The 24,089-nt window shown below is 46.3% G+C and overlaps 1 protein-coding gene and 1 long non-coding RNA gene across 2 annotated transcripts; one reads left to right on the plus strand and one right to left on the minus strand.

The window, feature by feature from the left end:
• Positions 1-589: 589 nt before the first annotated feature.
• Positions 590-20,750, minus strand: LOC142011939 (histamine H2 receptor-like). Its single transcript, XM_074991676.1, has 3 exons — positions 20,473-20,750; positions 3,870-4,046; positions 590-1,268 (listed from the first exon to the last, which is right to left on the minus strand). Exons 1-3 carry the CDS (start codon positions 20,748-20,750, stop codon positions 590-592), a joined length of 1,134 nt encoding a protein of 377 aa, XP_074847777.1.
• On the plus strand, positions 1,116-4,819 carry LOC142011940 (uncharacterized). The gene is made up of 3 exons (XR_012645221.1): positions 1,116-1,185; positions 1,896-2,032; positions 4,408-4,819. It is a non-coding gene; the product is annotated as an uncharacterized LOC142011940 (long non-coding RNA).
• Positions 20,751-24,089: the final 3,339 nt, after the last annotated feature.

Genomic DNA, 24,089 nt, shown 5'->3' on the forward strand with positions numbered 1-24,089 from the left:
GCTACTTTTAAGTCTGCTACTGTGTGTCCTGGGAGATTGAAGTGCTCTCCTGTGGGTTTTTGATATTGCCATTTCTGATATCTGATTTGTGTGCGTTTGTTCTTTTATGTAGAGACTGTCCAGTTTGTCCGATGTATATAGCAGAGGGGCATTGCTGGCATATGACCTAACCACACTAAAGGAGCTCAGTGAGCACAATTCATGTTTTCACACCTACATTTTTCAATGTGAAGATTGAATCATTCACAGGAGATTTATTTTGCTATTTATATATAAAATGTAGTATTTTTAAGGTAAAACAAACTAATTGGTCATGACAACCCACTTGCAAGGTCAAGGTCCTTTGCTGTTTTTTCAGCAAGTGCTACTAATTCTGTTCACAGCACAAAGGGAGGGTGAAAGGGTAATATGCAATCACACTGGTACTTGCATTTCACCCAAATCACAGCCAAACCAATTTTGTAATCTTCCACTCAATATCTTACAAAAAATACAATGAATAGACTTTTCACCCACCCACCCACTCTCAAATGCATCAGTCTTCATACACTCTGCATTTGTCATATCCTGCAACAAGTAACACAAAACTCTACTGTTTGTTCTTGTTCTTCAGCACTCCAGTAGGCATTGGCACTTTAATACTGTACTCTGGGTCTTGAGCAGTCTTGGAAAAGGTGGCTATTGAAACCATATCTTCTCCAATGTCCACCTGCGACCGTCGCCTGCAGATGAACAGCTTCTTCAGAGCCCGTTGGAAGTCCCGATTCAGAAAGGCGTAGAGCATAGGGTTGATAGTAGAATTGCAGTAACCCAACCAAGTTATGATCTTGAAGGTATCAACCAGGACAGCGCTGGTGGAGTGGGTGCCTTTGGCAGCTAGCCATACATTCAGGACAAAGTACGGTAACCAGCACAATATGAAGACTGAGATGATTATGCTAATTGTCCGGGTTGCTTTGTTTTCCAGCTGCAGGTTGTTCTGCCTCTTGCTGTTGGGGTGGTAGTGAATTTCGAGAGCCTGAGACACAATGCGGGTGGCCTTTAGCCGTGATGCTCGATAGATGAAGAAATACATGCTGCACATGATCATGAAAGGGACAAAGAAGGCCAGGGCAGAAGCTACGATGGCAAAAGTCCAGTTGGTGACAAAGATGCACTCTTTGCCAGCATCGAAGTCTACGCCAGGTATCTCATTCCAGCCTTGCATGACAGGTAGGAAGGAAATGAGGGATGAGTATACCCAGACCATACAGGTCATTATGATGCACCTGCAAATGGAAGACCAGGAGGATAAGAACTAAGGAACACAGGTTATTCTGTGATCTTCCCTGGAAAGCCACTCGCACTAATGATACTCCACAGGCATGTTGTGGAGATTACTTAATGTTTTTTAAGTGCTCTGAAAAGGTAAGTATAGAGAAGCCTGAGACACAACGTTTGGGTCTAAATTTAACAACTAGATCAGCGATTCCCAAACTACGTTCCGGTAGAACACTGCAAGCTATGGCAAAGTGTTCCACCACTGAAATTGAGAAATGGCGGATTCTTCCTCATTCTCAGGGGGAAAAAATGTTGGGATGGCATTTTCTCGCTTTTTACAGTTTTCTTGAAATGACTATGCAGTAACCACATAATAATTTAATATTAATCTAATATTATTATGAAATATTTTCCTTTAGTAATGTTCCTCATAGTTAGTATGACGATATAAAAAAGATAAAGTGTTCCACAGAGAGCACCATGATGTCCAAGTGTTCCATGACCAGAAAAAGTTTGGGAACCGAGGAACGAGATTGTTGGTTGCAGAGGGCTGGGCCAGGGCACCTGGCAGGGCAGGCTTACCCAAACCCTCCTAACACCTATCAACACTCTCCTGTGTGTTTCCGATGGAACAGTGATAATGGAACAGTGATAAGAGCTTAAACCTGCCATCACCACTGGAACTACTTGATTAGGAAGATGAGGGTAAATCTACGACCATGGCCACACTCTGAATACTGCAACCAGTTCTAGTCATCCCATCTCAGAAAAGGTATGTTAGTTTTGGGAAAGGTACAGAGGGCAGTGAAAAATTATTAGAAGGATAAAACAGCTTCCATATGAGGAGAGATTCATAGGACTGGGACTGTTCAAATTGGAAGCAATGATGGGGGTATGTTGGAGATCTATAAAATCTTGATTGGACTTGAGAAAGTGGATAAAAGTGGTGTTAACACCTTCACATAGCACATGAACCAGGGATGGAATTTATAGGCAATAGATCTACAACCCATGTAAGGAAGTAGTTCTTCACACAAGACACAGCTGATCTGTGGAACTCCTTGCCAGGGGATGTGGTGAAGGCCAAAACTATAAATGAGTTCAGAAAAAAAAGTATTGGCTAAATTCATGGCCAATAGCCATTGATGGACCTATCTCCCGAGACGGTGAGAGATGCAGCTCCATGCTTGGAGCCTCTGACTACTGGACACCCAGGCTGTATGAGGATGGGAGGTGGATCACTCTAAATAGGCCTGTTCATTCTGTTCATTCTCTCTTCTGTTCATTTGCTCTGAAGCATTTGGCACTGGGTGCTGTCAGGGCACTGGATTAAATGGGCCATTGGATTGACACCGTATGGTCATTCTTATGGTTTTAAAGAAAGGTCCCAATACCTACATTTTCCACCAGGTTAATTCCACTGACTTAGGCACAGCTACATCCTGAAATGCATAAGTGTGGGCACAATGACTCCTCTGTGCCTGTGGGATATATCAAGCCTATACCATTAGTTGAAGTTCGCATCTAGCCACATAATTTTGCAACATGTTCCTAATTCAAAAGGTGCTTTCGCAGAAGGGTACTTGGGCCAGGTCAGCCTGAGGTTCTTTACGTGTGATCACATGCTCTGCACCAAAGTAGCACAGAAGTAGGGCTTTTTACATGGTGCAAAGGGCTGCTAATCAATATGGATTGGAATTTGGGTGGTGGCAGCAAATGACTCATCTGAAACTGTCATTGGCCATACTAAGGGCCCTGAGGGATTTGAGCACTCAGGAAATAGCCCAACAGGGAGCTTATTACAAATAAATTAGTAGCAAAAAGCCTGTGCGTTCACACAGGTGTGGCAGTTGGGCCAACTAAGTCACCTTCTGTGCAATCTCCCTCATGGCCATGAAAATATTGCATGCAAATTAGCTGTAGAATAAGGGTGGTGAAAGGTTGAGTTGCCTCCAATATGGCAATAGCTTGGGATTCTTGGCACAGCATTAAATACTTTGCTGTAGCTGTATGCCCCTAGGATGTAATTCAGAGAATCAAAATGTCTGAGAACTTAAAAATTACACAATAACAGACAATGAACTTCAGTGGTGGCTGAAACCTCGTGATGTTCTAAACCAAAAGAGCTCTGAGCCATGCTTGTTGCTGTTTCTGTTGCTTTACACTGCCAGTGCAGACACTCTAGGCTTTAGAATGACAATCCTGGAATCTTATTACATAGATGTTCTTTTAGGACATGACTTGACAGTCTGTCTCAGTACCTGTATGGGCTCCATTACCCTAGTATTTGCCTCACAATATTTCTTTATCCTTACAGTGCACATCTGTGAAGGTGGGGAGTGCTATAAGTCCCATTTTATAGAGGGGGGAATTGACACAGACTAAGTGATTTGCCCAAGGTCACACAAAGTCTGTGGCAGAGCAGGGAATCAAACCAGACTTTTCCAAGTCCCTAGCCAGCACACTGCCCACTGGGTAATTCTCACTCTCCATTCTTCATCTTAAGTTATGGTGCTAAACCCTGGCATTGGGACTGATGATGGAACATCTGACAGATCCTTAAAAATGTTCTCGCTCCATCAGTGCAGTTTTTTGAGCCACATTCTCACCTGCCACGTGACATCCTTGTTGAATAATGATAGGGGGTCACCACCGAGCAATATCTATCCAGACTGATAAAGCACAATGTGACAATGGATGCCGTGCAGAACATGACATCAAAAGAGATCCACACTTTACAGAACAGCTTCCCAAAGAGCCACATCCCCGTCACCTCATAAATTATGCTGTAGGGTGGAGAGAGAGAGAGAGAGCACAAAATATAGTTAAAAAGCAAGTGTGGTTATTTATTTTTTTCTGGCAGATAGAACCTATTTATCCAAAATCCAGGTTAATGCCGTATGTGAGATTAGTGACAATATGGCAACTGCTACTGAGTTATATTGACGCTTTGTTGGCGATTATTCCCATTTACTTCCTCAGTTTCCCACCCAAGGATATCGAACACGGTTAAGGTTACATGTTTGCTGCCATCTGACACACTGTTTTATTGGAATCCCATGGCCTAGTTGCAGTTTTAGGGCAGATCATTGCTAATTTTTGTTTTGTAGAGGATTATAGTTGTCATAGATTCTTTTTTTTCCTCAGGGCTTCCAGAAAACACTTGTGGACTCCAAGCAAGAGAGTTAGGCTTCACAACAGCTCATGTTTTTCATTCAAATGATTTGAATGAGTGCTCAAATCCTCAGTCACGTGCGATACGATTTCAAACCATGGAACCTGCCGTCCTTAAAGACAAATATGGAAAATTTCCTTCCCATCTCATTTTGCCCAGATAAACTGGAGCATTGGAAGAGCTACCACATCTTTTTTTGCATTATAGAATTTTCCAGCACAATAGTTTTATGTAAAAAGATTTTTATCGCCGTCCCTAGGTCTTTAGCTTTTTTTCCCTCAGTCACCAGTAGTCATCAGCACAGCAGCAATTTTTGCCCTTTTAGCACTGTGCTGAGGAAGAGATTTATATTAAGTTCTGATGGACATTTTAATGTGTTCTCTATGTTGCTGCTTTTGATGTTGCATATTTCTCTTTTTGCATTTGACAAACACGGATGTTATCTGTGATTTAATAAAATCAACGGCATAGTCGTCTCGTGATATTTCAATTACTGGCCTTGGAATAGTTTCCCTCCCCCCAGTGTTTCAAACATACTTCCCATATGGTCTACCACTTCCACGCTCATTCATTTTAGCTTCTGGATAATGGAATTCATATGAAAAGCCCAGTTCTCATGGTATTTAAACCATAAATGCCTCATGGTGGCAGCAATCCAGTGAAACCCACTGGTCTGCTATAAAATATTACCAACAAAGTCAGAGACGCAGTAACAAATGAGTAACCAGGCAGAAAGCTTGAGGCAGGAGTACTAGGGACTCATTGTAGCAACCCTATATAGTGATGCATCTTTTAACGGAAAGCTGCATATCTTTCTATCACCCTGCATTATAATATAATCTGGCTCCTTTTTGTCTTGAGAGACGGTGGTTAGCAGCGGCGGTGAGGTTCTATGGGCAGTGTTTGAGGCTGCAGCTTCTCTTGTGGCTTATCCGCCCAAGATTGGATTTGCATGGTTGATTGCAATAACTGCACGTCACCCTGTATTACCCTGTATCTTTTTAATGGGCCACATACTTTTGTATTGCTCTTTAGCTTTGTTATTTTATACTACCTTGTGCCTTTGTATTACCCTTTATATTTGTTATTTTATACAGTAATCTCTCAAAAGGCACAATTTTGAGTTGCGCTTAACTTGCATTAACGCGAGTTAAGCGCAACTCAAAATCCCACTCCCACCCCACCCCCACCCCCCCGGCGCTGGCTCAACCACCCAGTCCTGCATGGCCCTGGTTTAACCCCACCCCTCAAGGCTCTGGTTCAAACTACCACCCCCCCCCAGGAGCTGTGTATCACCCCCCGCCCCACTTGTGGCTCTAGCTCACCACATGCCCCCCCGCGCATGGCTCCAGCTCAGCCCCCCACAGGGCTGCAGCCCCGGCTCACCTCTAACCCCTTGATCCCCCGCAGCCCTAACCCCTCAGGCTTAACGCCCCTGCCCCCCTCCCTACTGCTAGGCTTAACTCTCTCCAACTGCGTTATCCCCCAATCCCAAGACATCTTTCAAAAGGAGCCCCAGGAGCTCCTGCTGCTTCCCCGGCTGTACAACGTGCAATCATGGGTGGGGGGAAAAAGCCACCTCCCGACTTACGCAAAATTCAAGTTATGCAAGGGTACGTGGGAATGCAACCCATGCGTAACTTGAGAGACTACTGTATTCATATAACACTTTGTATGTAAGACTCCATTTTGAGGGATGTGGTCTGTGAGTTTGTAAGCCGTGTGTGTGTGTGTGTGTGTGTGTGTGTGTGTGTGAGTGAGAGAGAGAGAGAGAGAGAGAGAGACATCCATCTGGAAGTGTGAATGTGGATGCTTGCTAAGTTACCCTCTGGAGCCAGCCTGTCTGGACAACAAAGACCTGGCGGCTGAACAACAATTGGAACTGGATTCTACAGCAATGACCCACCTGAAGAGGAAGATTGTCCCATCTGTAGGTGATGAGTCACAAGGAAACCTGGGGCAGTGGGAAAGGATCAAGCCCATCTGCCATTGACTGGTGACTCACAGCACCTGGGGCAGTGGGACAGAACCAGGACTATGGACTAAAACCTATAAAAGATGTGTGCACCACCACAAGGCTGGGTTCTTCTCTGCTTCTCAGCATCCAAGCACTGATCCAGATCAACAGAACCCAGCTCCACACGCACCTCTAATCCATCTGGCCAGTGGACTAGAGTGAGCAATTTGGAGTAACTATAAGCAACCACAAGACACTCTCTCTCTCTCTCTCTGTGTGTGTGTGTGTGTGTGTGTGTGTGTGTGTGTGTGTGTGTGTGTGTGTGTGTGTGTGTGTGTGTGTGTGTGTGAGAGAGAGAGAGAGAGAGAGAGAGAGAGAAAACTAAATATATTATATGCATATAATATGGTGCTGTGTTCTCAGTAAATTCGGTGTTCTTGCCTTATCCCTCTGAAAAGATCCTTTGTGCTTCTTATAACGTCATGGCTGCAATCTTCTTCTAACTACTTTTACCAGATTTATGTAAGTCCTTGGTAAGAGATTTCTCTTGGACCTATTGTATGTGACAGAGTGAACAATTCGCTACTTCTGCGAGAATTAATACCCTTCTCACCCCCTGCAAATATATAGCTTTGTAGTCTCAGCACTAAAAACCACTGCAATTGCTAAGCCTACTGGAGTTCTTTCAGCTCTGCTGAGTAGAAAGTGCAAAGCAATAAAATCTACATATCGTGCTCCTTTAAAAGGCCTGGTAGTGGTTTAATTGATTTAATAAGTATTAATTAAAGCTGCTCTTTCAGGTTACAATTGTTCTGTCTCTTCAGAAGGGGAATGGCACTGGGTGTGTTAGCACCTGTGCAACAATACCAGGTAAAGGCCCCAGTCAGCACCAGAGGCTTGCTCTACAGGCTGGCAGGTGTACCTGGCTGGTTTGCCTGGGCCTTAACTGAAGTAATTTTTTAAACTGAAAGGAAAATGTGCATGTTTAGTTCAGTAGTGGGGCTCAGGGCAGGGAGCTGGGTGGATGGAGGAGGTAGGGCCGGAGATTGGGTGTGGGGAGCTCAGGGCAGGGGGTGGAGGGTGGAGGACTCAGGGCTGTGGGTGGGGAGGCTGAGGACAGTGAGTGGAGGGATTAGGAATCAGGGCAGTGTGGGGAGAGCTCGGGGCAGGGACTGGAGGGAGCAGGAGGCTGGTGATGAGGGATCTCAGAGCAGGGGGTTAGGAGTGCCTGGGGCTGGGGCTGGGCTGCAGGAGTGAGGGAAGTTGGGGGGCTGAATCAGTGCCTGGAGAGAGCAGAACTGAGAGCTGGAGGTTGGGGCAGATGGCAAGGGGTGGAGAGTGCTGGGCTGGGCATGTGTTGGGGTTTAGGGCAGGGATGGGGCAGAGGGCTCAGGGCACAGGTCTGGTGATACGGATTGGGGCTCACCAGGGACTCCGGCGGTGGCCTGGGGGTGGGAGGGAGAGACAGCTCCCAGTCCCTCTGCCCCTCCCCAGGGAGGGAGAGCCACTTCAGCCTGCAGCTCCTGGCTCCCTGCCTGGAGAGATGCCTGTCCCCCCAGTCTGTCCCAGAAGAGGGTGTAGGGCCACCCCCTTGCCTGTCCCCAGTGTGGGGCAGAAGGGGCAGCTCCCAGACCACCCCACTGCCCCTTGGGAAGGCGTGGGGACAAAGCAGGGTTTCCTGGAATCAGCAATTGGTGGTGGGGGGAAGCAGCTGTTCCTCACCCTTGCTGCCCCCAGCCGAGAGTCTGGAGTACCTTGTCCCGCCTCTGGGTGCCCTTCCCTTCTCCTAGTCTGGGATTTCATGTGCTTCCCCCTGTCCCAGCACAGCCAAACCCAGACCTTGCTTCATGTGTGGGTAAGAGGAAGCTGCACACCAAATTCAGTGCTTGTAGCTCTTTGAGGAGTTCTTGAACAAACACAGCCTGACAGACAGGCCCACGCTCAGATATATACACCGCTGTTGTGCAAACATATTTATCTGAGGAGTTAGCGAAAACTCCAGGCGTGGTCTGATAGGGCCCATTACTGGAGTATCTGAGCACCTCACTGTGTGTAACACTTATCTTCTGGCACCGCGCAGAGCTCGGGATGAGCTGTTCTCCCCTTTGTACAGATGACAGGCTGAGACAACAAAGGGGCATTGTCACAATGGTACCGAGGTGCCTAACTCCAGCGTTCTGGTGGTATCCTTAAAAATCACAGCACCGCTGCCACTTGGCAGCACTGCTCTGTGCTGCTGCCAATCATTATTTGCAAAGCTGCTTGAGACCTGATGCCTCCTCCCGGGCAATGACCTGCTCAAAGTCCTAATGTAAGCCAGTGTCCCTGGTGGCCTTGAGGCAGGATTTTTGAACAAGGCCAGGAGTCTGCAACCTGCAGCTCTTTAAGGATTTCTTTGTGGCTCCCGATGCTCTAACTGCAAAGTAAAAACAAAATCAAAACAAAAAACCAAACCATAACAAAACCCACCTCCTGATTGTTTTCAATAAACGGTGAACATCTAAAAGACCAATAATGACCCCAACTCATATCTAAATAGCAAATTATATGTGATCGTGAAACACTGGATAACTCCCCATTGAATATGTGCAGTGCATTGCGGAATATGATGCTGCTTCTGTGCTCTGACTGTGTTGCTAGTAAAGTCTTTGATTTTGAAAAGGAAAAAAAAGCTTGCAGTGTTCCTGTTGTGAAGGGCCGGTAACACACATTTTAGGAAAGAAAAGTGAAATTGAACATGAAGTAAAATTGGCAGAATTAAAGTGAGTTTGGGGTGAAAGTCAGGGAGACCGTGGTACAAACACATGTGTAAAGTGTGAGGAAATAGCATAACTAAAAATTTTATGAATGTCCTGCAGTAAATGTATTGCATTACAAATCATCGTGTGCACTGTTCTTAAAATATGGGTTACCAAAAGTATGGTTTGATGTTATTTATTAAGGACTGTCTCATATTCACATGCACTGCAGCTCTTGAAGCATGATGGAGTTTTTTTTTACTGAATTAAAAAAAAAAGTCTCTTCTTGCTATTTTGGTTGCAGACCCCAGAACTAGGTATTCCTCTGCCTGCTTCTCTACGGGGACCCAAATCCTGAAGGCAGGTGCTCAACCTTGGCTCTCCTCCTGGAGATGTTCCACTTTGCGTCAGAAAAGAGACAAGCACCTGAGTAGCCTACAGCCACAGTACCCTAACCACACGTGGCAGATGGATAACAGGCAGAGTCTCAAGACACCAGTAGTCTCCTAGAGCTTTTTAAATAGGAGGAACCATTCTGCTTTAGAACAAATGTGGTTAGGCTCATACAGTGGGCTTACATTAAGTGACCTGGCACGACAGAGCTTTTAAAACATAGTGGCTACGTCTACACTAGCACATTACATTGAAGCAGCCTATTTCGATGTAAGAACATTGAAATTGGCTACTTTGACGTGCATCGTCTACACATCCTCCAGCGCTGGTGCCTTCGCTGTTCAACGTCGAAGTAGCAATGGGGAACGTTGAAAGGAGCCGCCCTGGAAGGAAATGTGGAGCATCCACACACACAAGCGCTCCCTGTCGAACTAAAGGGCCAGCAAAGCCCCAAGCCGCTCCCTTACAGGGCCCCTCCCAGATACACTCGGCCTGCACAGCACGAGATCCACAATGCTGACAACGGGTTGCAGACCCTGTGCATGCAGCATGGACTCCCAGCTGCAGTAGCAGCAGCCAGAAGCCCTGGGCTAAGGGCTGCTTCACGTGGCAACCATAGAGCCCCGCAGGGGCTGGACAGAGCCTCTCTCAACCCCTCAACTGATGGCCACCATGGAGGACCCCGCTATTTCGACATAGCGGGACGTGGATCGTCTACACACGCCCCACTTCGACGTTGGTAGCGTGCTAGTCCCATCTTTGGGTGGGAATAGCGATTTCGACGTCTCGCCGCCTAACGTCGATTTCAACATCGAAATAGGTCATGGCATGTGTACACACGACACGTGCTATTTTGACGTTGTGCCAGCTACTTCAAAGTAGCCAGCTAGTGTAGACGCACCTGGTGTGTTTTGTGCCAAAAGCACACTGCAAAGTACACATACACCTCACCCCTGAGATGCAGCCATGTTAGGGATGAAGGGCAGCAGGCAAACGCCAGCCAAACCACACAGAGTTGGCTGAAGACACTGTGACAAACTCCCAGCTGTATGAGGGCTTTATAGCACTTCTATCTCTTGAAGTGTTACACTGAACAAAGAGGTCAGGCTCTCGGGAACAGCGCTGCACTGGCAAGGTGATGGACTAGTTGACCCAACTCTTGTTTCCCACTCATTTCATTTTTTTTTTTTTGGAAGAATAAAGGGTGTTATAGCAACGTGATGTCAGCACTGCCCATCCATTCACCACAAGCACCAAATTTTAGGTGCCTTTAGTGAAGTAATAATAAGCAACTGAGTATCCAACCGCTATACTAAATGTATGCTGTTACCATTCCCTGAAGCAGTACGGACTGATTATGAACATTGATAAAACAAAAACAATGGTATTTGGAGATAAGGAAATAGGAAGGAAGATCAATGTAGATGGGTTTGAACTAGAGAACGTAGAGAAGTTCACATATCTGGGGAGCAACATAATGTAGGATCTAGACTGTAAGAAAGAAATAGTGACTAGAATAGCAAAAGCAAGAGCAAGTTTAAAGGCCATGGATAAGATCAGGCAAAGCAAAGTGATTAGCGTACGAATGAAGCTGAGCATCTTGAAAACGTGCGTATCAACAGCATGTTGAGACATGGGTGATAATGAAAGATTCGAAAAGGAGAATATTGGCATTCGAAAGGGGTTGTTACAGAAAGATTCTGAGAATAGGATGGATGCAGAAGGTCACCAATGAGGAATTACATAGAAAGATACGGCCGAAAGAGATCCTGCTGTAGAAGGTTATAAAATGGAAGCTACAACTATTTGGGCATATTTACCAAATGAACGATGAATGAAAAATCAAGACCCTGGTATTCGGCATAATGGATGGTCTGAATAGGAGATGCAGACCCCACAGAGAATGGATAGATGATGTAGTAGATTGGTGCAGAGCTAGTCTACAGAAACTAAGCCACGCTGCACTGGACAGGGAAAGATTGAAGGAAATAGTGAGAGAGGCATCAGACACCAATGGGCGCTGAGCCCACAGTTATTGATGATGATGATGATGATGAAGCAGCCTCTAGAAATGGGCAGACGCTCCTGATATTACAACACTTTTCAGTGTAACAGTTTTCCCTCCTGAAAATGCAGTTCGGCTGAAATTGAAGCATTCTACTGGAACACGTCAATTTTGACAACTTTTCTGGCAGGGAATGAAGTCAAAAGTAATCATTTTGATAATGTTGAAACATTTTGTTCCACTAAGGTAAAATGTTTTGTTGTGTCATTTGAATTCATTATAACATGTAAATACAGAATATTTATTTTAGGGTTTCAACACTATCAGAATGTAACATTTTTACATTATTAAAATAGAACATTTGGGTTATTTTAAATGGGAACATTTTGGAATTTTCATTCCATGGGAAATTTTGTCCTTTCATTCTGAAGGGAAAAAACCAAATGGTGAAATCTCAGCCTTTAATACCTCACTCTACAAATAGCTTCAATGATTTCAGCAGGAAAAGCTGTGAGCTTGCCCATTAGCCTGTCATGAATGAATGCCTGAAAAGGGTTAAATCCACAGGCTATGTCTACACTATAGACATCTGTTTACAGATGTTACTGTCAAAAGATGCCTTCCAACAAAACTTCCGTTGACAGATCGTGGCCACACATGAAAGTGGACAGCTCTGTAGATCTGCTCTGTTAACAGAGAGCAGCCAGACTGCCTGGCTGCTCTCTCGACAGAACGGCCCACCAGAAGCACAGCAGACAGGGCTGCTTGGTGACCCAGAAGCCCTGTGTGTCAACAGAGGGCACCCTGGAGCATCCACAAAGCTTTTTTGTTAATAAAACAAAAAGCAGTCAAGTAGCACTTTAAAGACCAGCAAAATAGTTTATTAGGTGATGAGCTTTCGTGGGACAGACCCACTTCTTCAGACCATAGCCAGACCAGAACAGACTATTTTTGTTAATAGATTCTGTCAAGACATGCGTTCTGCCTCTAGGGAAAAGGCAGAAGTCTGTTGACAAAAGTGCCAAATTCTGTTGCCAGCACGTCGACAGAATGCATTTTTAGTGTGCATGCTCCACGAGTTTCATCTACAAAACCAGGGTAGACATAACTGGAGAAAATGGGTTCTCTATGGGCAAGCAGTGAGGTGAGCCAATGGGAGAAGGGTGAGGTCATTTGAACTGAAGAAGTGGCCTGCTGCAAGAAGTCTGTTGTGTGGCTGGAGCAGGGAAAGATCAATATGTTTGATCTTAAGCAGGCCGAATAAATCCAGTAAATATCCTGGCCATATCAGAATCAGAGCATAGATATGTAAGTAGAAAGGAAATGTTTAGTTAGACTTGATCAGGTTGTTTATTTTCAGGTTTGGTGTGTAACATTTTAGGCTGGTTGACATATTTTTCCCCTGTACGCTGTAACTTCAGAATTTCCAGATCTGAAGAAGTGGGTCTGTCCCATGGAAGTTCATCACCTAATAAATCATCCTGTTAGTCTTTAAAGTTCTACAAGCCTGCTTTTTTGTTTTGTAACTTCTAAGGTGAATCCCAGGGAAGTAATTCTTTGTGTTCTACACTTGATGGTTTTTAGTTGTTTTTATTACACCCAGCAACCAAATATTTACTCTCTTGGTATTTGTCATCTTTTGTTTTGTTAATAAATTACTTTTTTAAAGGCAATGATTTGATTCCTGTGTCCTAGAGGAGTGTGTGCATATTTTCATGCCTAGAACAAAAGGTCAGCTATCAGATTACAGCTTAATTTCTTCTCTTTATTTCTTAAATTCTCTCCTAAGGGAGGATCAAGCTTGGGATTACCCCACATGGAGACATCGAAGTATCTTCCTGGTTTTTTTTGTTTTTTTTTTGTTGGAGGCACCTACTACTCCCCCTCCCCACCCTGGGTCAGGGAATCTGTGACCTTGGGGAACTTTTTTAAGCAGAGCCTATAGAGGCAAGGTATTTTTAAGGTTTTCACCACCACCACCACCACCCCGCTTTCTGCAATCAGGAGTGTCAGAGTGGGGATCAGCCCTGACACGGCCCCACTCCTGTGGAGATTTATGCACATGTTCAACTCTAGGCACAGTAAGAAGCGCTATTCAGCCACTGAAATTGATGCAACTATAGTACTCAGAGGGTGTAAAACAGCTGCAAAGTCTGTGTAGCAACAGAGCCTTACTTCGCAAGTACACTGCAGGAAGGACGGAGTTTGAGACATAGTGGAGAAGTTAATCTGAGTACACACTCTCTGCTGACCTGATGTGGTGATCTTTAGTACTATTTTGTAATGCTCGGAAAGAGCGGACACTGAAAAAAAGCAGAGAACTTCCAGCGGGAGAACCATGCTTTTTTTTTTTAAACCTTCTTGCTGCCTCACTAATGTGAAATCAAATGAAGCCTTATATGAGGATCCCTTTGGCTCTATGGCTGAGTCTACCCTAGCAAGCTTTCTTGAAAAATCAGGCCCTTTTTCTAAAGAACACACAGAGCATCCACACAGCAAATGCGCTCTTTCAATCCGAAATCGAAAGAATTCACCTCTGCTTCCAGCAGCCCTCTTGCACGCGTGGATCAGGAAGAACACCTTTTTTCAAAGCTTCTTTAAAAAAAAAACAAGCACGTGTGGACATACTGTAGGCCCTTTTTTTTTCAAAAAGCAATCCTCGTGGCGCAGGGTGTTTTGTTCTTTTGACAGGAGCAGGGGCTGTGTGGATGCTCTCTATGAAAAGGGCAGCTCAATCTTTTCATCCACCCTTTGTGTGTGGATGAGCTCTTTCCAAAGAAGGTCTTCTGGAAGAGGTCCTCTTTCGAAAGATCGCTGTAGTGTAGACGCAGTCTTTTCTTTCAGTAATGCTGGCTAGGGAAGGACCGAGAGTGCCTTTGAATCTCTTCTGAAAAGCACAAGATATGTGAAAAAAAACCTTAAAAAAAAAACCAGCTAACACTGCAGGGGTAATATTGCTAAATGCTAAAATAACTGATGAGAACCCTTCAGTCAGGGCTCAGTTCCTCTAGTAAGGGGCACATTGTTCTGCCTGGTGACACAGAGATAGCTGTTAGTCTGTATTCTGTCCAAACGAAAAAGCGAAGAAGCGGGTCTGTCCCACGAAAGCTCATCACCTAATAAATTATTTTTGTTAGTCTTTAAAGCGCTACATGACTGCTTGCCATTTCCAGTGAGCGGTGCTGGGCTGAGCTACTTTCTGCAGTGTGTCAGCAGACGCCTTCTCCCCCTCGTGGCTGGTTTGCACGGTACAGAGCCCCTCTACCGCTGAGAGCTAACAGAGTCCCTGTTAGCTGAAAGAGGATTTGGAGGCAAAAAATACTGGCTTCTGCGCTGGCTGTCCACAGCGCTGCCTATTATCCGCAGCGCTTTGATGTGCTGTGTCAGTGTATCTGCAGCCTCCAAACCTCCTGCGCCTGCCAGTAGTTCTGTGGTCCCCTGACATGAAGCTCTTACTGCTGGCCTCCTACGGTGCTTAAAGTGGCACCCAGCCTGGCAGGCTACCTTTTATTCCCCTGATCATTCTCCTGATAAATACAGTGTCTCACTCCTAAGTGGGTTATTTTCTCTCTAACGGTACAATTAAACCATTGGTTGTCATGGAAATACTTCCCCCCACTTGAAATGCCATCAACCTACCCCCCCTTTTGTTTTCCCAGACTGCAAGCCCCACTCCTCATCCCTATCAGACACAAGCACAGCCAGGTTACTATCCGCTGCTATCCCCTCAGCCCTTTGCCTTACCTCCCTGTCCTTGGAGGTGACAATCCCCCAGCCCCTCCTTTTCCAGTTCTGCTGCTGACTCAGAGAACTGTGGCATCAAATTCGTCGCTCCGCCTTTGCTGGGAAGAAAGTCCCTCCCAGTGCTGTGAGGGAAGCACCGTCCCAGTTGGAGGAGAGGGGTGGACAGTGAGCGCTGCTTGGGAAATGTTTCCCCCCACACCGCCATTCCCCCACACACTCAGGTTGCTGCACACAGCTCCAGCCCTTCAGCTAGGCCTACACTAGCCACGGGAGGTCGAACGCTTAGGTTCGCTCTTCTGGGATGCTGTATCGCGTATGCGCGAAACGGTGCATTCCGGGGTCAGTGTCGAACCTGGAACTCCTTGCAAGCCACAAGGACTAAGGAGCACACCTGTCGACTTTCTGCAGTGGAGACAGGGACCAGTGTCGACGGCTGCAAAATCGATTTTAGGTACACAACTGGCGTACCTAAAATTGCAGAGCAGCCATCAACATTCCCAGTAGGTGCAGCCGTAGCCTTCCTCTCTCTTTATGCAGGGGGTTGTGTCAGCAGGTGGAGGCGGAATTGGGGGGGCAGGTGGGTAGCTGGAACACCTTTCAGGAGGAGGTCTTGTTGCCCTCAAGGAGGAAGGCCCAGGAAGGGATCCTCCAGGCCAAGGGAAGAACATGGGAAGGCCAGAGAAGAGCAGTGTGCTTACACGCCATGCCCACAGTGAGGGGAAGAGAATCCGCTGCAGCAGGGGAGCCAGATTGAGAGGAAGAATCTGTCTGTTGTGTGGGGGCAGGGAGCTGGAGGTAGCTGCGGGGAGCTGGGGGCTGTGGGGCCCAGGTGACTGGCCTCCACTGCAGACTGGCAGGGACTGATGCTGGAGAAGGGCGCTCAGTGCTGAGAACAAGGTCGGGGGGGCAAGAGGAAAATAAACCGGGGTGGGGGGAGAATAGAAGAGGGGCAGATCTTCTGTCTTGGGCTGAACCAGGGTCCTGGAGGTCGCAAAAAGCCTGAGCAAATGGTGGGGGGGTAGAGAGGCTGTTGGAAGCACGTGCCTGTGCTGGAGACACTGTAATGGCTGTCAGTTCTGTATTTGTGACATCGCTTTCCCAGCTCCAGCCTGCTGGTGTTAACCCGGCTCCTTTTCTAACTGCTCCCCTCAGGAAAGCAACACGGACCTCTCAGGCATGGCAGTGAATCGTGATCCCACTCTCTGTATCACCTGCGTTCCTGTTCTTGTGTCATTTTGGCTTGATCCTGAACCATGCACTAGGCAGCCTGTTGATGTGGCCAGCCTCAGTCAATGAGGAACTACGTGCTGAGAAATCTGGGGCTATACGATCCAGCACAGAGCCTGCGTACCAAACAGGTGCTCGGACGCCCCTGCCCACCAGCCCCGCACATCGTGAGAATCCCAGTGCAAATGATGCAGAGCCCATAATCCCATTCCTGGGGCAGTCACCTCTAACATTCCAGTGGGTTAGTCTAGAACACTGGTGTCCAAGGCAAATTTACCCAGCTGCCCCAGCTTCACCCCTGCCAGCCAGCAGCCGCCCCAAACAGGCATCCTCCCCCAGCCGCAAGAGTCCTCACTGGGAGCCAAGCAAGGCGTCCCAGGGCTGAAGCCGTGTCTCCACATAAGCCTCTGCCACATGAACAGCCCTGCAGCTGGAGCCCCGAGGAGCCGCCATGTGATCCTCCCACCCAGCGGTGGGGTGCGCGCACGGAGCAACCAGATGGGCACCCCACGTATGCAGATCTCTTGAGCCACGTTCGTCACATCCTGCTGCCCCGTTCACCACGTGGCAGACGGGGAGTGTATTGGACACCGTGGGTCTAGAACATAATTAAAGCTGGTGCTGTTGGAATTCATACAGTCAACAAAGCAGATGTAAGTTTGTCTAGCAGGAGTCGGGGGGGGACACGAGAGTGGTGCGAACAATGAGATTGAAACAAGAGCTCACCAGAGGACAGTTACATTTTGTGGCCATATGCAAAGTTTTGAAATTGGATTATGTTTGGCTTTGGAGGGAAACCCCAACTATTGAAGACTGGCGTGGAGAGAGAAGCATGCAGGCCCTCTTATTGGGCTACGATGAGGGAGACCAGGTTAGAGAAGCGGTGTACCAAGTGGGGGGTGGGCTCCCTGGGGGGGCCCATGAAATTTCATAAAATGGGCACAGCACAATCGGGTGCTGGGTCTCAGGCTCATCTGTCTCATTAAAATGTTGAAAGATGATACTAGTTTTATGTCTGTGTACTCACGTTTATATACCCATTAATAAAGATTTTACATTCTACAGACTTATTTTCTTACAAGTGCCGAAAGAGGTTTTGGGTTTCTTTTTTTTCATACAGACATAACTGTAATGTCCATTGGTTTGGATTAGTTCAGACAGATTGGGGGCCTTGCCAAATGCAGGAACAAAAAGTGGTGCCCAGTGTAAAAAGTTTGCTCACCTCAAGTGAGAGCAGAGAACTGACCCTGGGTTTCCCACCCCTCATTCCCAGGTAGGCTGACCTACCAGGACAGTCACACACACTTCTCTCTCTCTGCTCAAAACCGTTCCTGATGAAAGCTCTGTGGCAACCAATGCACCTCTGCAGCTTTGATGAAACAGCATAAAGAAAATGTTTCTAGCAGCTCTAGCTGGAACCTGAACTGAGATTTTCCTGAATGTGAAATGACAACAACCTATTAATGTTGTTGGAAAGGAAAACTCTCTCTCTCTTCTAACATCGTTTCTGTTTTGCTCTCTGAACATTCCATACACTCCCACACAATCTGTTACTCTCTTTGCCTGGAAATCCATTCAGATCTATGTTAACCATTTTTCTCTTTCTGCTTATACATCTGGGTTTAAATGGAAATAAAAGGCCAGATTTACTTGTAGATTTTGGCAGCTTTGCATCGCGAGGATAGCTGAAAGCAGATGCAAACTGTTTAACCAGCTAGTTTAACTGGGTCGATGGCTATTTTGCATCACCAGAGGGGAGTGTCAGAGTCTGAACATAGTGGTGAATCCAACCTAAAAGGTCTACAGCAACTGGTCTAATCCTTCCTTAGTCTTTTAATCCTCATGTTAATAATTATAGACAATGAATTTGTTTTCACTGGTGAAAGTGCAGCCAGGACACGCTAATAAAGGAAAGCAACTCAAACACAATCCTGATCACTTCTGCCTGCTCAGTGCAGATGGCTTTCAACAAAACACATTTTCAGTCTTGAGTTTCTAAATCACAAGCATATCCAGAGAGATGAAAGGGACAGAAACTGTTCCCTTCTGCTTGTGAAGGTAGAACGTTTATTGTGTAAGAACACCACTCCCTTCCTTTGCTGCGTTTGGTTCACCCTAGAAGTAGTATTAAAGAGGGTGTTGCTGGGGTAAAATAGGATGAATAACATAATCTTTACAGATATCATATATATTAATTTTTCTGTGTCTGTCTATCTGGGTGAGATTTACCATGTTCCCCTCCACACACTGTGCTGGCCCCAGCCGCCCCGGCCAGTGTGGGGCCCAGCCCAGCCCAGCCCCCTGACGAAATCCCCTCTTGCACCATGCTAGCCCCTCCCGCATCCAGCGCAGGGCCTGGCCCAGCCCCCTGACAGAGTCCCCCCCCAACTCCCTGTGCCATGCCAGCTCCAGCCCCTCCCCTGGCCAGCACAGGTCCAGGCCTAGCCTCCCAAGGGAGCTCCCCCCCACACCATTCCATCCCCTTGCTCACCCAGCACAGGGCCCAAGCCACCCCCCCAATGCAGCCCCCCCACCATGCCAGCTCCAGCCTCTCCTCAGCCACCACAGTTCCCAGACCAACCCCCCCATACACCCCTCCCACACACACGACAGTCCCAGCCCCTTGACAGACAGTGGGGGACTCCCCCAACCTTCCCGCCAGTCTGAGCACCTCCCCCGGCTGTGCACGCTGTCTGGAGGGGGCTCAGGGCTCAGCATGTGCACGCCAGCCTGCCGGCCATGAGCCCATGGCGTCCCCTTACGTCTATTCGAGCAGTGCGGCAGGACCCAGCCTCTTAGCCTCCCCTCAGCCAGCCTGCTCCACCTGGGCCCAGGCGTGGCCGGGGCCTGAGGCAGCCGTAGCCCTGTGAGATGGTGGATGTTGATGTTTGTGCTGTTGCAGATAGCACCAGAAGAAAAATGGATTCCCTGACAGATGGTGCAGTCAAGATTGGCCCTTTGGAGCTCTGTGATTCAGCCAGAGTGAAAACAGCTGCTAATTTACAATGGATCTGTGTTAAGCCTATGGAATAGATAATATCCCAGAAGAGCTAAAGGATCCATTTTACATAGACCAGTATGAACAAGAGCTCCTAATGGAGCTCCTCTTCCAGCCAGCACAGAACCTGGCACATGCACTTTGGATGTGCATTGCAACAGGTTTTTGTCTAGACCTTTCTTCCTGCCCAACTTCCGCTCACAAGCAGAGCTGCAACCGGGCCTCTAGTATCACCTTAACCATCCAGGTGTTAGGGGCTACAGGGGTAGGACACTTTTCTGAATACATGAGCTCAGATTTTTCTTTTTCACACCGGTTTCATACTGGTTTAACTCCAGCAACTTCAGCAAAATTGCTCCTGATTTACACTGGTATAAACAAACTGATCCAAGGTTTTATCCTAGCAGAAGCATTATAATTATTAAATTCAAGACAGGAACTAGCTGACGGCCGGATCTTGTAGTCCTGGAGCACTCAAAATGCTCATTGTCTCCAGTGGTTACCACAGGCTTACAAGGAACACCAAGCTGCTCCCTGAGGGCAAGAGAACACACGTACAGTACAACTGGGAGCCAGCTGAATGCACACTTGTCTGGACCTCATCAGCATATATTCAAGTAGCTAGTCCAGGCTGCTGCTAGTGCTACCCACTAACACACTGCTGGTTTTAGTGCGCTAGCTGAATCAGAGCTGGCACGTGCCTCTCTGCTCACCCTGCAAAGGAGGCTCCCAGCTGAACTGTAGACGTACTGAGTGTACGTGTCATTATTTTACAGATAGAGAAACCGAAATACAGGGAGGTGAAGTGATTGTGCATAGGACTCAGGATACCTGGGGTTCAGTCCCAGTTCTGCTACAAGCTCACCATGAGACAATTACACTTGCCTTATACATACTAGCCACTAACCTAAGTGCTACAGAATGCCATCAGATAAGTGCATTACAAGCAGGTCTTACCTTCCAAGCAGTTCTTACCTAAATGGCATGACCAGGCAAGCAACGAGGAGATCTGCCATGGCTAAGGACATAATAAACATGTAAGTTGTGGTGCGCAGCCTCTTCTCTACCACCGGGCAGATAAAAACCACTGTATTCCCAAACAGAGTGATCAAGTCTATAAAGGTTAATATCAGTCCAACAGCCACCTCCCGGAGACCGAGCCCTACCCCTGTCCAGTTGCCCTCTCCTGTTACCAAGGGCAGGGCAGTTGAGGAGAGGTTGGAAAGTGTCGATATGTTTTTGTCCATCAGCATCTTCCCGCTGCGTTCAGACCTGCAGCATAAAAAGGAAAAACAAAGAACAGGCTCTGAAGCAAATTTATCCCAAGGCTAAGAAAGAAAAGATGAAAACTATAATTATGCCTCATTCACTTAAAAAGTCTCACACTCCCTCCTGAGCAATCTTGACATTGCTGTGTCTCCGTTACTGATTCACCAGGGGGTGCCTGTAATCCTAGTGATAAGGTTATATATGTGCCACACCGGCTGACATGCATCATGAAAATTAAAAGCCTTCCTGTGAATGAAAAGCACATCATTAGGTGAAGCTTGATACAAGGAGGAAGCACTAAGTGCTGGAAAAAGAAGCAAGGGGGGTTTAGAATTAAAGCAGCCTTGCTAAATCCCACACACCTATGGTGAGTAATCTTATTTGATGGGCACGTAAAAGTATTTTCTCATTATCATCTTGGTAATTGTCAAGGTAGGTGAGAAGATTTCTTTTGCCTAGGTTGGATAGACACATAACCCATTGTTCAGGATGTGCCCCATTCTGTTCCTGATCCACTGACAACATAGGTCTGGTACAGCTCCTAGCCATGGGATTTGGGCTTGGAAGTCAAGCTATAGATGCGTATGTCCTTACTTCAGGAGGCTTCCTAGTTTGGCTCCCAGTAGTGGTCAGAACAGCGGTGTAATGTGTATACCTGGCTGGGGCTGGTTGGAAAACGAAGTTTCCTTTTGGGAGGAATGCTGACATTTTGACACTTATTTTCATTCCCAGTTGGAATGGCAAATGGAAATTTTGAAAGTTAGTGAAGAATGGGAATTTCTAGCCATTTGAATTTGGAGATCAAATGGTTTCAGTTCGATAACGTTGAGTTGCTCCACTTCCAAGTGAAAGTGTTAGTGCAAACAAAATCGAAGAGGATCAGTAGAAACATACTGCTGCTCTAGTACTGAGCCATAGCAGACTTTGCAGTTACAAGCTAAGAACATACATACATCACAGCAGCTGGAATTCACCTCCATAAACTCAACTAGCCAAACCCAACCACTCAATCTACTGGAGAATCTCCAGGAGTGACAAAATATACTTCTTGGTTCACATCTTCCACACTATTGTGATAATTTTTGTACAAGTCACGTCTTGTAAGGTATTATTTGAAAACTCATAATTGGCTGGTGAATATTATCCCAATATGCTAAGCGAAGCAACATTTTATGTGATCTTATAAGATTTCACTGTATAATATTATGAACACATGTTCCACAATCCTGAACAAATTGATGTTGGAAAACAGGTCTGTTCTAAACAAAGGAATATGTGGTCAGATTAATTTTAATATAGCCAGTAAACAGAGTAAACAAGCAGGAAGGGAAACAGAAGAAGCTCAAGGTAATAAAAAGCTAGCAGGGAACATCCTTCCACATAGACACTTTATACCCTAGTGCCCAATGAGAAATGTTTTCCAAGATGGGAGCTGAAACTATAAAAAGAGGGACAAATGCCCAACTCTCTCCACTCCATTCTCTCCTCCCTCTCTCTTCTTCCATCCCTATCCCTACATCTGAAGTGACCACAGATACATTACCGAGACTCTGGATTAGAGGTCTTGACCTATACAGTTTGGTCAATAAACTGCTAAAACCATGTGGTAAGTAACTTTGACTCAAATACTGTTTGCTAGGTTAGGTAATAGTAAATGTCGTTCCTTTATTTTTATAGCCATTTCTGACTTTTGTGCCTCATTAGTTGTACTCAGAATTTCCCTTTCTAGTTAACTAACTCCTTTTACTCTCTTTTCTAATCCACTGAGGTGTCTTGAAAACTATTGGAGATATAAGTATGTGTTTTACTCAGTTTAAAGACTAATGGACTCACAATCTCTTGTACTGTCGAGGAGAGGGCTGACCAATAGAGGACATAAATTTCTGGGGAGACATTCAGGGCTAAAGTATGTGTTGGGGTCACCCTGCACTACAACCAAGGCTGGGGAGAGCCAGAGTGTGACCAGGTGTTGCTGGCAGGCTGCAGTTACACATAAACATGCAGGGCATGACTTGCATATTGGGGACTGTTTGTGAGTGGCTCAGGAGGGACCTGGCATTGGAAGATACCTGACGTTGCAAGGCAGGGGTGACACAGCTCCCTCACTGGACTGTAATCTGCATCACGTGATTACCACTGCCACAATATCACATGTTGGCTGTGTCTACACTAGCTCCCTACTTCAAAGGGAGCATGGTAAATTGGGTGTCGGGAGATTATTAATGAAGTGCTATGGTGCATATGCAGCACTTCATTAAGCTAATTCTCCCCCATGGCAACTTCGAAGTGCTGGCTTGCGTGTACCCGCAGCTAACTTGCTGGTACTTGGAAGTCCCTTTACTCCTCAAAATTTTGCAACCTCAGGTACCTTTCAATGCCAGGTCCCACCTGAGCCACTCACAAACACCCAATTTACCATGCCCCCTTTGAAGGAGGGAGCTAGCGTAGACAGCTGTTGAGAGAGCAGGACAGACCCTTGTTTCAAGCCAACATTTTACAGCTCACCTGCAAATCAAATGACAGCGCAAATCACAAGGAGCCGCTGCCAGGGAATGTACTGATGCTCCTTTAAGGAACTTGCTGTAGTATTAAGAACCTCCGAGTCATGGGGGCATTGAGATTAAAGTAATTTTTTCAGTTCTTATCACAGCTACAGAGCTGCTGTTCTTTCCAGCTTCATGCTCTTCAGTTCCTAATAGTCTAGGAGGAGCTGATGGTTAACTGAACTTGTACGTCAAAATCCCAGCCCTCCTGGGAAAATCACCTTTCTATAGCTACCACAGCCTTCAGTTTCTAGTCTAGCAGGGGTTCACGTGTGACCGTTCATACACACCGCCAAACATTCCCTGGTCACACCAGCATTCAAATACCCTTAATACAATCCCCTGGGCCAGTAAATCTGTGACATGTAGCCTCTTGAACTTGAAGGTGCAAATTTGAATATGCACAAACCTACCTTTGGCTCTTGATTAGTAATCCACTTTATTGACACAGACACATTGCAGTGAGTAAAACTTCCTGGGACTGGTTTCTCACTGCCCCCACTTTTTTCCTCTCCCCATAATCATTAAAATTATGATTATCATATCCACGATTCCATTATCTTCCTTTCTATCAGTACCTATCACAACTGACAGATTTGTTTTGCTTGCTTGCATCCCACCTAAACTATATTTTTCCTTCCACGGCAAAAAAACCTGATAATCTGATAGCAGCAGCACACTTTTCACATCCATGAGGCATGGAATATTTTCTCTTACTATATGTTTTAAAAATGCACATCTATGTCTGTCCGTTCATCTGTGAGTCTGTTTGTTCAAAAA

This window comes from Carettochelys insculpta, chromosome 4 (genome assembly GCF_033958435.1).
Source record: "Carettochelys insculpta isolate YL-2023 chromosome 4, ASM3395843v1, whole genome shotgun sequence".
Classification (NCBI taxonomy): Eukaryota; Metazoa; Chordata; order Testudines; family Carettochelyidae; genus Carettochelys; species Carettochelys insculpta.